The sequence below is a fragment of the Grus americana genome, chromosome 15 (assembly GCF_028858705.1).
Source record: "Grus americana isolate bGruAme1 chromosome 15, bGruAme1.mat, whole genome shotgun sequence".
Lineage (NCBI taxonomy): Eukaryota > Metazoa > Chordata > Aves > Gruiformes > Gruidae > Grus > Grus americana.
In genome coordinates this window covers 11771146-11785257 of record NC_072866.1, presented here as the reverse complement: position 1 = coordinate 11785257, position 14112 = coordinate 11771146, and the positions used below count along the sequence as shown (strand labels likewise).

Genomic DNA, 14112 nt, shown 5'->3' with positions numbered 1-14112 from the left:
GAGAAGAGTGGGTCTCTTCTCCTGCATGCCCAGCAGGAGCCTGCCCTGTAGCTGTTACCTACCTGCTAAATTGACCCCTAACTTGTCCTGGGAAGTGAGATAGGTGGTTGAGTGCCCTCACAGTTATCTCTGTTGAGGATGTTGAGGAACTCAACCCTCTTTTTTTCTTTTTTTTTTTTTTTCCTCTCCCTCCTGGTTTCTTCCCGTACTTCCATAGCTGGCAAAAGCTTGCAATTGTGGGAAGACTTCCTTTTAAATCAACGTGCATGTAGGCCTGACAGCAAGCTGTTGCAGACTTTTGGCTCCAGGCATTGTTTAAGATCCTAATGCCTTCTCCTGCTGTGTGGTATTGAGAGTCAGGCCAATTTGCCTGTAATTACAAAGTAAGCTATGAGCTTTGCAGTGACTGCTGTCCATATCACAGCTGTAATGTGCCAATAAGGGAGACAATGCCTTTTTAGGACAAAGGATCAAGTTTATAATCTTGATTTTTTTTTTTGGTTGGGTGTCTTATGCTGTAAGAATGTTCTTAATATTGATAAAGTATATGTGCAATAGAGACTGTTAGTGTTTTCAAATATTCGTCCCTGACCTTCTGATATGCTTCAAGATAAGTATTTCAGAGGGACTCATCTTCCCTATTCTTATGTCCATGATTGTAGTGTTCTTCCCCTAATGAGCAGAGTGAATGAACCATCGCCTTCTCAGAGCTGACTACACTGTGAATCAGCCTGCAGAAAGTATGTGTGTAGAGCCTGATCCTGCCTAAAGAGTTCTGGGCACTTCTCACAGTATTAAGCCTCTAGGAATATTCTCAGCTCCTTGAAGCCCAAATATGTTACTTTTGTGACCAAAGTGCCTCAGCCTGAGAAGCAATGCTTTCCCTTCCCACTCTGTAAACCTTGTAGGACACGTCAAAGGCAAGTGACTTTGTGCTGCTGAGGTATTTTCACATTTGTAAGCCTAGGCTATGTATCACTGCTAAAATGTTAATGAGAAAAAAACAGCTCCTAAGCCAGGGTGGTAAATGATTCTCTGTTCTACTCTTAAGCAGGCATGGATGAAAAGCCAACGATCGCGTTTGCCACAATACCTACAGCAAGCCGTGTTATTCAGACAGTTGCCAGTCAAATGGCACAGGGTGTTCCAGGACAGACAGTCACGATCCTTCAGCAGGCAGCACCAGTGACCATTGGACAGCATCAGCTCCCTGTGCGGGCAGTCACCCAGAACGGGAAACATGCTGTCCCCACCAACAGCATCACCGGCAGTGCTTATGGTAGGCTCTGTTTCCATTGCTTTCTGTTCTTGATTGCTCTCTGAGCTTAGCAGTTAGGTTTTCTCTTCTTAGCTATGCAAGTTATTCCATGTGTGTAATTCCAAAGGTTATCAATTCTTCAACTTCTATGGCTGTAAGTGTAGGTAGTTGATATCCTTCTGTCCACCTCTACTCCCTTTCTCTAGTGGAAAAGTTTTTTTGCTATCTACCACTGCTTCTGAAAAGTCCAGTGTCTTTCTTTTGTCCTTGGCTATTCATTTATTACTGCTTACACTCTCTACCTTTTGAGGGTTACTTGTTGAAAGTGTTAGTGATTCTTGTATAGGGCCTGTTTTCATCTGTTTTCTTCTGACAAACAGCCTTTGCTTTCAGCATGCCAAATAATAAAATTTCCATGGTGCTCTTTAGATCTTGTGAAATATGACTCCATAGAGTATTAAGAAAATAACATACTTTCCCATCTTAAGGTCTTAGAGCCTGAGAGAAATGAGATTTATTTCATCAGGTGAGTGAATGTAGGATTTTTATGTACAGGATGTGTTCTAGTCATTTGTCAAGCCTGATTTGTAAAATCTCATACTAGTTATGTCTTGGCAGCCTCCTCTTATTGCTTGCTCAGCACCTCAGGTTTTGTCCAGTTAAGGATGATGACTGGGAATGGTAATATCCAGGTTTCTTACAGCCCTTTTCAATGAGACGCTAAGCACCTCCACTGTCCCAGGCAGGTACTTACAGGGGAATTTAAAATGAAGGGCACTGGTAGGATTTTGATGGCTTCCATGAAGTGAAGTAGGAATGTTTCTATAGAATTTTCTGCCACAACTATTCAGTGTCACCTGGTTTGCACTTGAATTGCAAGAACCTTATGGGAGCAGTGAAAAAATGATAGCGATAAGGTTTTTATGCAAGATTTTATTTAATATCTTAGGATGTTAAGATATTAAATAGATAGGTGGAGTTGCTGCTACCCAGCAGTAGTGTTTGTCTAATGTAGAATCAGACAGGTTTTTATTCAACATTTTTATGTTAAGATATTCTAATCTCACCAAAATTTCTCTCATCAAACTGGAAAGTATTCCGGTTGCATCTGAGGTTTGTTTTGTAAGTGGTTGACAAAACGGAGCCGAGTCTCTTGACTCTTGTCTGTATAAAGTTAACTTCTCTTCAGCTGCATGGTTTAGGTTTTCTGTAAGTTTCTGAACTGTAATTGGTGACTGCCCTTGTCCTTGCCCTATTTTTTTCCCCTTCATTCTCTTGATACTCTACAGCCTCCTTCCCATGCCTTGGTAGAAGTTGCTGGGCGCTGAGGGCCTTTGTTCTGTTCACTTTGTTTATTTATCCTAGGGCTCCTTTTTTGATGCACTTAGTAGTGAACACATCACTAATGTTCTGTCATTCCATGCTTTGCAAATCAGTCTGGAGGTCAGAGGATGTGCTGTCTCCTGAGTCCCCTTTGGCTGCCTCTCCAATTGATGCAGAGTCCAAAAACTGCATGTGTTTTGTTTTCCAAGCAGTGTTGTGTGCCAAAGTCAGTGTGTAAGCACATTCTCCTGTCTGGAACTAGAAATTGTAGACATTTTTACTTAGGGTTGCTACTTAAATTGTCTTTTTTTCTCACCACTTTTATTAATGGGAGGGTGGGAGCTTTTGTCAGTACTGGAATACAAGATTGGGAACCAGAAATTTGTATGTTCTGATCCCGGTTCTGATGGGAATGCATTTGGTTGTCTGGGGTAAGCTCTTTCTTTTCCTGCCCCTTTTACAAGTGAGATGGCAGTACACTCAGTATTTGGATTGTAATCTAGTTTCCTAACAGACTGGCTGTTCTTACTGACCAAGCAGGGCTAAAGAGAGCCCCCTAAACTGAAGGCACAGCACACAGATGTCGTAGCTTCCAAGAAGTTCTGATTGTAGGTGGCCAGAGAGTGACCTATCAAAGAGGTGGTGTGCTGTAATTTTAACAGAAGATTGATCCTCCCCTTCTGGAGATGAAGGCTTAGCTGGCAATGCCTTGTTTGACAATGGATAGGAAAAAAAGTTCTCCCATGAAAGGGGTTATTACCAGTTTGGTAAACTTGCACAAAGCTGAGATTGTGGGTGGAGAGGGAGAAGAGACAAGGCTAGCAAGCCTTACAAAATGGACTTGAAAAGAGCACTTGAATATGTGCCAGCTATTGCATTTGACTGTGGTGTTTTTTCTTGTTTTCTGGAATAGCAAACACTTGTGGTACTTAATCACATTAATTCTCTTTCTCTCTCTTGTTCTACTGTCCAGCTCTTACAAATCCATTGCAGCTTCTTGCAGCCCAGGCCAGCTCGTCCACTCCTGTTGTAGTCAGCCGGGTATGTGAGACAGGGACCGAAGAGACAGCAGCAGCCTCTTCCAGTGAACCTGAAGTCAAAAGACCCCGGATAGAAGAGTCCAGTGGAGCAGTCCCAGCCCAAACTGGAGTCATCACATCTACAGTGCCACAAGGACAAGCAACCAGTGAATGAAGAACCGGTGGGAGGAGCTGGAGTGATGCGGGGTGGGCATGGGATGGCAGAAGCCCTAAAGCAGCTTTCAAAGAAAACAAACCACAACTGTAACAGCTCAAAACATAGCGGATAAAGAGCTCTTTTTAAAGTGAGATTTTTAAATGGGAGGTCAACAGCTGTTAGAATCACAGGGTGCCAAAAAGAATGGAAAACCCCTCCCAAGAACCCATATCTGGAACTCTGTTCTGTCTTTACCTATGGGATATTTTTCTTTTTTTTTTTAAAAAGATTCAGAAAAATACAGACAACTGATTGTATGACTGCTGGGATATTTTTAACTGTCTTTTCCCCTTTTGGCTCCAAGGGGATGGGATTTGCAGTTCAGCATCTAAAGGAATGTAACACAAATACAGTCTGCTCCCTGGAAAGAAAACTCATTTTCTATGCCTTAATACTGTGCTTTTTGGAGCTTTGAACCATAGGACCATTTTAAAAAGGCCACCTAAGGCAATCAAATGCTGAAAGATGGGTGCAGTATCTCACAACAACAGCATTAAAGTAACATGGTACCAAGCTTAAAGAAAAAGGCAAATTATTCTGTTTTTTAAAACAGAAAAATTCTGAATGCGAACGAATGTTTATTTATGTGGAGATTCAGGAGGAAGAGTTACAGGGCTCAACCGCCTGGATTTCCAGATGCAATTTCTCTCCATTCCCTCTGAGGGAGAATAAGATGACAGAGGAACTGTATTAATTTGGTTCCTGTAAAGATATTAAAAACAAAGGGTTTTGTACCTTCAATGATTTCTTACAATTATTCATCACTTGCTCTGGACAACAGCCAAAGTATCTTGATGACTGAGGATCACATGGGGAAGGGTGTCTCCAAAAGGTTCTGTGTGCATTTGATCGCATCCTGTGCTGGAGCATCAGGTTTTTGTTAAAAATAGCACTGTAGGTGAAGACGTTGCCACTGTCTCTGAACTTGAAAAAATACTGGTTGGTCTTCTGCATTAAAGCAGTTTGCCTTCACCTCCTGTTGGCAGTGTGGTCCTCAACTAGATGGTCTGGAGGCCAGGGCTGGGTAGGAGTCTGTCACTGACCCTCTGCCATGGCTCACAGCAAAGCTCCTGTGTTATTCTTCTGAGAGGGGAGTTGAGAGCTGGGGTGAGAGGCAACAAGTTCATACGGTGTTTAATATAATTCTGTAAGGGTGTAGAGACCAAGGCAAAAAGAAGCCTTTTAATTCAATGTGGCAAAAGTCACTGGAGGCCTTAAACATGTTTTTCCAAAAGGAATTTGGAGGTTTCCTTACATTGCCTAGCTCCCTCTCCCATCCCTCCTCCCTTGAGGACCATTTGGGTGGGCCAGTAGGAGGAAACTTGTATTCAAACTATATTCCAGGCTCTTCATGTACTACAAGTACATCTTACTTTTTAGTAAAGTACTTTAAGTACATCTTACTTAGCAGATTTGAGTCACCTCAGCCATGTGGAGCAGTGGGTGTGTGAGACAACTGGCAAAGAAATCAACCCCTGCGTAGCCTCTAGCTAACCCCTTTGAGTTTATGCCTGTTTGCGATCCCCTTGGCTAACATGTCTTCTGGCAGCACAGCAGAGATCTTTTAATTTAGAAAATGTTATGGCTTTGGCAATGGCAAACGACATGAGAGATTGGATATGCCTTTGGTAGGTTATCCCCCTATCTGTACTGATTTATTGTCAGGTTGCTGTCTTGTACAGTGTGACAATGCTATTGCAGAGCAGAGAGTCAAGCCCACTGCATAAACATGTTGCAAAAAGATTTCCCTGATGCGCAGTAAATGATATTGCCAGTATGTCTGTGGGGATTAGGGGGCAAGGCACAACCATTCAATGTCTACTGGAATTTGGGGAGTGGGGGAAATGCGCAAGGTAACAGCTGGCATCATTTGTTCCCTTCTAAGTTTCCTTTCTCTTTGCTAAATCCTGTTCAATAGCCAAGTCCCACCACTTGAATAAAACCCAGCCATGTTTTATTCTCAAGCCAATTGTTTTGTGAGAAATATTTCTGAAAAAAGGAAAGAATTTCCTGGTCTCGTGATTTGTGGTTACATTCTGCAGTTAGAGGCACACAAAGTATTCAGGACAGTTCATTTATCTTCAGCTAGGCTTTCATAATTTAGGTGTGTGCCTTTAGTGACAAGTTATTAGATTGGGTTTTAGTACTTTGAAATGATTTTTGTGAAGGAGGATTGTTACAGACCATGAAGTAATTGAAGCAGGCCAGCCTCCAGCTGTCACTTTTCCTGTTAGGAAGGCTAGGTGCGGCATAGCAGAAAAGCTCATGGATTAGTTCTGTTTTCTGTAGCCTTTTCAAAGCCAGAATTCAATAAAATGGACTTCAAGGCAAAAAGCACAAATGAGAGTGCAGCATAATTTATCTGTGATTAATCCTTACTTTTGGGTGACTGGTGGTTTAGATACAGGCACGCCTCTGAAACAGCCCTGAGGCTAGGGAGCTTTCCTGAAGCAGAGGAGTCTTTAGGTTTCCAGTACATCGGGTGAGTCAGGGCAAGATGAGCAACCAGCAGAATGCTGTTCAGCATGTGAAGCTGCCAGTGTTTTGTGGATTTTTCTTTATAGCTGCTTTTTTCTTGGTAAGTCTAAATAATTGGGCCCTAAACTTCTGTAAACTAGTCTAGCACCATAGAAATACATCAGCTGAATGACTGTGTTTTCATACACCAGCTGCTGCTTTATAGATACCTCTTGAAGAGTCCATCCTCAGGTTGCATGTATAGATCTGCCTCCTCGGTATCTAGAACAGTATAATGCTTTCTCCCTCTTCCTTTTGTGGTTCTCAATGCCTGCTGGTTAAAATGTGAGTTGAGGATAAGCAAATATCTTTGGTCTGCTCACCCATTCTGCTTGAGGTGTCCAGAACTTGTCAGTTCATCCTATCAGGAGATTTTTGCTTTATCAGTCTGCTGTATCCCCCTGCTACTGTAGGAAGCAGCCATGCCACTTGAAATTTTTTTTGTAGGTTTGCCTATACATTGCTTATATCATTGGCTGATACTAGGTAAAATGACAGTTCTTACTAAATACTGTTGAGAGCTGTGGAAAAATGTGCTCATCTGGAACACATGAGATGGGGACATCTTGTTTCAGGCCTCAGATTAATTCTTTCAGTACATTGCTCAGTCTGGAAGACAGCATGACTATGTATCAGTCCTGATTCCCCAGGCTTTCAGTTTTGAGCACTGGAGAGGAATGAAAATTAATGTGATGGTAGAATTAAGTCTTCAACTAGAAAGAAAATGTTTACCTTAATGGTTATGTGCAGTACTTGGATTATTTTAAATGGATCATCTAACTTGTTATTGTCTAAAAAGTTGCATCTCCTGTCCCTAGTTAATTATATTAACTGAAGGAGGCTTGAGGGGAAGAGGAGTAGGAGGCTTCACTGCATCTTCTGCTGTCTGTATAACAAAGGTCAAGGCATGTTAAATATTTAACCTGCTATAACTTAGACCTGGGAAAATTTTAAAACAGAGTTCTTAATGTGTGAATTTACTCTTCACCATTCGGTATTGATGATTTTTTTATCTTAGGCAACAACAAAGACTAATTTTACTTTTGCAGTCAGTTTATAGCAACTTTTGTTGCCTCAGTTTGCAAAAGCTGAATACAGTTGTCCTTGGGTTTATTCCACTGGAATTCCTTAGTTATTGTTTTGTCTTGACCTTGGCTCTTGTGATACAGAAAGCTTTTTACAGAAAGATCAATTTAATCTGATTTAGTGATAACACAACACAGTACTGAGCACAGAATTGAAGTTCATGATTAGCTCATATATTCTTTTCAACTCCTTTTTTCCTCCCATATTCCTCCCTCCCCCATACCATTAAGGCTGTTCCCTGTAGCATGTCCAGTCATTTTATCCACTGACAGGAGCAGCACCGTGCATTAAGCCCTGCCCAAGGACTCAAAGATGAAAATACCTGTGGGATACATGGAGCTCCAGAGCAGGTTGAGAAAGGTCAATTTGGTCACCCTGTATTTAATTTTCATGCTGTGTTTTAGCCATGTTACTGTTGGGCACACCTAGTTTGGGAGTGTGTTTTGAGAGACATATTAAAGCTTTGTAAGAGGAAAGAAACAGTTGAATAACAGCTGAAGCCTTTACAGTGCTTCTGCAATCAATGTCATGGTCTGGCTTCAGGTTTTGGGGGGAGCGAACTTGGGTTTGCATGTTTTAGACATCTGTCTTGTGTACTGACTTAGAACTGTCATTCAGAGTTAACTTCCATGTTTCTTCCCCTTTTTTTAGTAGGGAAATACCAGCAGCAAAATAAAACTTGAAGCATAGAGGGTTAGGGACCTATATCTAAGCAAGTGAGAGCGTCTGACCTGAGCTTTCATACAGTGTGGTGTGGAATGCTTTTTGCTGACTGCTGGAGATGTTAAATTGATGTTAGACCTTTTCATCTCTGTTAGCAAGGGAGTTTCCCAGTGAGATACTTGGTATCCCTCTAATAGCGTGCTAGCGTGTAAATGAATGTCAAAATGTAGGGCAAAAAGAAACATTTGCCTGCTATACCTAGGCTTGGGGATCTTGGATGACAAGGATTTAGTCTAGCAACAGTTCTGTACCTTTCCATAGAGGATCAAAAGCCATTTCTTCAAGCTTATTGCATCTAAGGATTAAATTCCAACTGGTTGGTTGGTCCATCTTTTTCTGAGGCTTAAACTATGACTTACAAATTATAGTTTATCACTGATAAACAGATCACATAAAACTGCGGTATTAGGGAAGATCACATCTCTATTTGTTCTTTGTTGTTGACCAGTTGTAGCTGTGTAGAAATACAGAATAACTTGAGTTGGAAGAAACTGTTGGAGATCTCTGCTATAACCTCCTGCTGAGAGCAGGTCCAAGTAGATCATGTTGCTGTGACCTTGTCCAGCTGAGGTTTGAGTGTCTCCAGAGACGGAGGTTCCTCTCTGACCACCCATGAGGTGAAAACTTTTTCTCAGCTATCTAAGAAGTATTTCTCAAGCAGCTGCATGTGTTCCTTTCCTCTTGTCCTATCATATCACACCTTTGAGAAGAGCCTAGAGAGAAGCTCGCTCTTCTCTGCATCTTCCAAATAGGTAGTTGAAGACACCAGTAAGTTTGTTTTCCCTATTTGCTTCCTTCTCTTAAGGCTGTCCCAACCTAGTTGTCTTGGTCTCTTCTTGTACATTGTATACTCAAGCCCCCAGGGCATCAGGTGGCATTGCTGCAGGTCTGTCTTGTGCTGGGGAGCCCACAACTGAACGCAACATACTCCAGATATGATCTGACAACTGCTGGATGGAATAGAAGAAGAATCACTTTCCTTGGCCTGCTGGCTACACTTTTACAAGTACAGCCCAGTACCTGTTTGGTCTCTTGCTGCAAGACGTTCTGCTGGCTCACCTTCAGCTGCTCTGAGTATAGTGTAAGAAACTAGAGTAGCAAAGTGAACTAGAAATACTCTGGATTACATTCATATGTATGCAACAATCTTGTCCCCCTCTTCCAAGGAAGAGTGGCAGATTGGGTCTTGTAGCCTCTTTGAACAGGAGGCAGTGTAGAAGGATCCTGATTACTTCTAAAAATATCTGTGCTTTACCTTTTCAGATGATAGTTTCAACCCAATGTGAAATTTACCTTGAGTTTTTACCTTGATGCAAAAATCTTTCAGGTTTTTTAGTCCTGCTGCTAGTAAGTTGGACTTGGGCATTAGGAATGAACCTCCAAAGGAACATGACTAGCTTCATAGTTTTGCCCTTGCTGCACACTGAGCTTTTGAGTTTGCAAATGCCATCCTGCAGCAAATGATCAATCAAAAAATCTTCCCTTGCCTGCTGGTCTCTCGGGCAGCTCCTATTTCTGCTCCCCATCACAGTTGTTTTGCCCTCTATTTGTAGCTGGTTTTGTCAACTCCAGAGTCCTTTAATGCAGCTCCTAATTTAATGCTATTGCTTCAAGGTCTGCATCTGGTGAGAATCTGTGTTAGGTTGCAGTTATACAACAGAATGTTCAGTCATGTAACTCCATTTCCTTCTGCGTGGAAAAATTATGTGAAAGCTGCTACTACTATAGCATACACTAGTGTTGGAAAGTGTAGCTTACGATAGAGCCAGCTGTGCTGCAGAAAACAGTTACACTACAAGGTCATCTGGATTGCTGGAACTGATGGGAGTGGGATGTGATCCTTCTTGCACTTTGATCTGGACCTGATCAAAACGTAGCTGTGACTTTGTGCTGGGGCGCCTCTCTCTGCGGCTGCCTGTGGCTATTTGTGATTAGTTAGATCAGCATCTCTGTTAGGTGGATTATTTGCAGGACAGCACATGTGTTTGTGCACACAGCTGTGGATATATGTATGTATATAATAATTGGTGGAAAATACCTAGCTGTGATGGTGGGCTTTCTCTGTTAGGTTGTCTTTCACAGGGCAGTAATACAGCAGTAAGCATTTTACTTTGGCCTGAGCAAGACATTTTGAAAAATACTTGGTTTTCTTGGAGCACTATATTTAAATTCCAAATTTTTAATCAACTTTTAACCTTTGTATTTATATGTTCAGAAAACTCTTTTGACACCTTTTCAATTTACCAACACTGAATTAAAACCTTTCAGAATGTATGGCTGGTCCTTTCCTTATGTGTCACTTTAAGTTTTAGAGCCTGAGGGTAGTTGTACCCCTTCGCTCTCAAGATAGAAGAAACCATTGACAATTCATAGGTGGCAGCTAAGGAAGAAACCCTTTAAATATTTTTTTCAGAGAATATTAAATTAGATCTGTGTAAGCATAAAATTTATATTTATTAATGTGTGTGTATGTGTGAGTGTGTGTGTGTATAGATATATAAATGGTCCATGACTATTTCTTTCTCTTAAATGGTACTTTACACAGACTTTTATACAATACATTGGTAAATTCCTGCACCAGGCACTGATTCTAAAAGATTGATGTACCTGTATTTGTAACAAATGTGGGCAGCCGGTAGAAGCAGTTTTACTTCAATGATTGCTTTCATTCCTCTCGCAGAGCAGAAGAGATGACTTGGTACTTGCATCCTCCTTGCGTAGGAGCCCTGCTTCTAGCTTTGTCATGCTTTCAGCAAGCCCAGTCTGTGCTGCTTTTCTGGCAAGAACATCCCCCACACGGCACTAATGAAAGCTGGAATCTTTTCTCACCTCAAATTATCTCTAGATGTGGTATCAGGGAGCTCTTTACAGATTCTGCTCTGTAAGTAATGGGACCTTATTTCTAACAGAGGAAATTAATGGAGGGTCCATGAGGATGCTGTAAGGTTGAGGGGTTCCTCCCTGTCTGTCAGGTGGCTAAGCTAACACTGGGGCACTATGGAATAGTTTCTTTTCCTCTGTGGTAAGATTATTCTCCTTTTAAGATACTTCTATCTCTTCATGGGGTGTGAGGTGTATATATCCCCTTAAAAACAAATGTGTAAAAGGCTTTTTCTGATGTCCCATTCACAGGGAGTAAATTTTACTTAACTGGTCAAATTTCAGTTGTAGTTTAGATCCACAAAGATCACTATATTCAGAGACATGTGTTTTGACCTACTTGGGCCTTTTGAGAATTATTCTTAAAAAGCAGGTGACACTTGGCTTCCTAATGCTAAGAGCTCTTCCAGAAATTCCTTTATCTGAAAGGACCTGAGTGAATGCTTCACCGCAGTGTCTGCTTACTGTCTGGTGTTCGGGCTTTGATACTTAAGGGAGGACAGGATTGGTGGTAAGAAGAGTAACCAGAATAGGAGCAGTGAAAGGAAACAGCTTTCCTCCTCAGCAGAAACCAGCCCTCGTGAAAACCAGACCTCCCCTAGTATTGGGTAACTGCTTTGTCTGCCACTGAGTTAAGCAATGCACCCCGTATCCTAGTCCCTGGCACCTTTGCCATGATCCAGACCTTTCAGTCCTGCTTCTATCCCACCTCAGTTTCACTTAAAGCAGTCTGAAACAGAGCTTTAGTTCCTAAAGCTAAGGGCAATGTTGAGGAGAAATGTCTGTTCACTGAAGAAAAATGAGATTTTAATGGAGCAGAAAAAGTGAGATTTCCTTCTGTTTCACTGCCTTGCTGCTAAAAGTCTGGTGCAGAACATCCTGATGTTCTGCTGATTTATATGCCGCTCTTTGGGGGTGGACAGGCTGCTAAGTGGGCAAGTTGGATCTGTAGCAAATGAATTGCTGTAAACCTAAACTCGCTTTGTGCGTTTTTTTCTTTCCCCCAAGTGGGCTTGAAGTAGAGGGAGGGAACCAGAGTATTGTTGTTTGTAAGATCTTTTTGTTTTATTGGAAAAGAAAACAGACAATGAAAAAATCTCATTCAAATATGCTGATAGGGAAAACAGAATGGCTTAAAAATACAAAAAATCTTACGAGACAGTATATTGTCCTGGGTTCTGAACGTGTTGTTTGTACCATGATGAGACTGGCCTTGTCCAGCCTGCGAGCCAACCTCTATAGCTATCCAAAGGACTGTTATCCACAAGATTGTTAAAAGCTGTTTAGGGATAAATCAAAAAATGTATGTCAGCAATGTATGGTAAAGCTGGAAATTCAGATCCAACTCTGAGTATTTGCTTTAAAAAAAAAAAAAACCCACAACAATTTAGGAAAATCTGAATCTCCCCTTGTTCTGCATATATGCATTCCCCCTGAGTCCTTAGGGGAAGGCTGCAGCGAGATGAGGACCTGAAATACCTCAGTGGCTTGACAGAAGTGTTTTGCTACAGAGATCTGGGGGAGCCTTACCCTTTACACCTAGATTTGGCACTTAATTTAAGGATGGGGATGGGTGGGGGAACTAAAGCCATGCTTGCATTTCAGTTCCTGGTGTTGCCTGTACAAGACACCTCCAGCCAGATGTTTTGGTTTTTTGGGTTTTTTTTACAGCTGATATCAAAAGTATTTTTTTGTGACTTGTTTTCATTATCAGTGCTTTTTAAAAAGCAGGTGTGTATCCCAAGGGGGAAAGCTCCTTCTGGGGCAGAGGATGTGAAGTTCATCATTCTGATCTGGCCATGTTGCAGCACTGCTCCTCTGAGATGTTTAACTGTGCGGGCAGACCGTGGCTCCCGGGAGGGGTGGGACAGTGGCCTGGTCACGCTGAGGAGGCGGCTGCTCACCAGAGGACACGGCAAAGATGAGCATCTGAGGAGCAGGACCTGCATTTCCACATCAAATGGGATACAGTGGGTTTGGTTTTTTTTTAATATGGAGCCATACATTTTTTAAGTAATTTGAGATCTGAATGTGATTTCTAATGTATCAAGAACGTTAATATTTTAAAGCTATAACAAAGTTTAAAATTTCTACTATTTTTTTTCATTTATTTTAACTGTTCTGTTCTGTTACCTTAATTTGATGTATGTGGTTGGGGAATGTTGCTTCTCCTCTTAGCATTTGTTTCTATAACCAGAAATAAAATTATATATGAAAGAGAAAATGCCCTGAAATTTTTTGCTGCTTTTGAGTGACAGACTTGGATGCTTCCAGTGTCGTACAGCAGTTTGTGTTGTAGAGCCTGCCCCTTCTCACGATGAACTGCTGGTATGTGAGGGGACTCAGGGTTTTATCACTCTTTCCTTTTGTTATCTTCGTTAAATGCTGTAGGAGGGAAGTACGTGTCTGGACACCTTGCACTGTTTCAGTGATCAGAGATTCTACTTTTGATCCCTTGTCAGTTATTTGGGAAGCTCTTCGCTTGCACCAGTGTGAACATAAGTACGTGTGTGAGTTTGAGATCTGTGATGCTTCCCCTGGGGATTATAAACTATTCCTCCAGCTCTAGCTTTCATTTTGTCATGAAGTGAAACATTGTTATTTTTGAAAGATAAACTACTTCTGTGTATTTCTGTCTCTAATTTATAATTGTTTCATTTAAGCATGAGGTCAGAAAATACTTATTTTTCACCTACCTTATAGTTAGATTTTTCCTCCCTTCTAACAGTTACAATTTAAGTTCAGGGTTTGTTTTGACTAAAAGTTATTCCGAGCTCCACAATGGAATAGGAATATCCTTTTTAAGATCCCACTTGATGTAAAGTATCCATATTTGACTGACTAATGTTAAAAACAAAAAATTGTACACAGCCTAGCAAAGATACTCAACCAGAGCTGCCTTTTTTTTTGGGGGGGGGGGGGTTGCATCTTTTTCAAAATTGTCATGTCTGGCATGGCTTCTGCCACAGCCAGAGGATATGATGTGCGGGGGGAAAATCTGACTCTGCTTGCCCTCTCAGCCTGCTGCCTGCAATTAGCTCTGACTGTTAATGGCTGGGATGATGCTGCATCTGTGGAAGGCAAGAGGG

At 41.6% G+C, this 14112-nt stretch overlaps 1 protein-coding gene across 3 annotated transcripts in view; it reads left to right on the top strand.

Annotated features, from left to right (window-relative positions):
- FOXK1 (forkhead box K1) overlaps positions 1–13247 on the top strand; it is a 56694-nt gene extending 43447 nt beyond the window's left edge. Inside the window, exons 8-9 of one of the 3 annotated variants that reach the window (XM_054842653.1) lie at positions 1052–1279; positions 3555–13247. In XM_054842653.1, coding sequence (XP_054698628.1) covers positions 1052–1279; positions 3555–3775 — 449 coding nt within the window. In that variant the 3' untranslated portion in view covers positions 3776–13247. The remainder of the gene's footprint in view (positions 1–1051; positions 1280–3554) is intronic. The other 2 variants (XM_054842654.1, XM_054842655.1) reach the window with 2 other exon arrangements.
- The last annotated feature ends 865 nt before the right edge of the window (positions 13248–14112 follow it).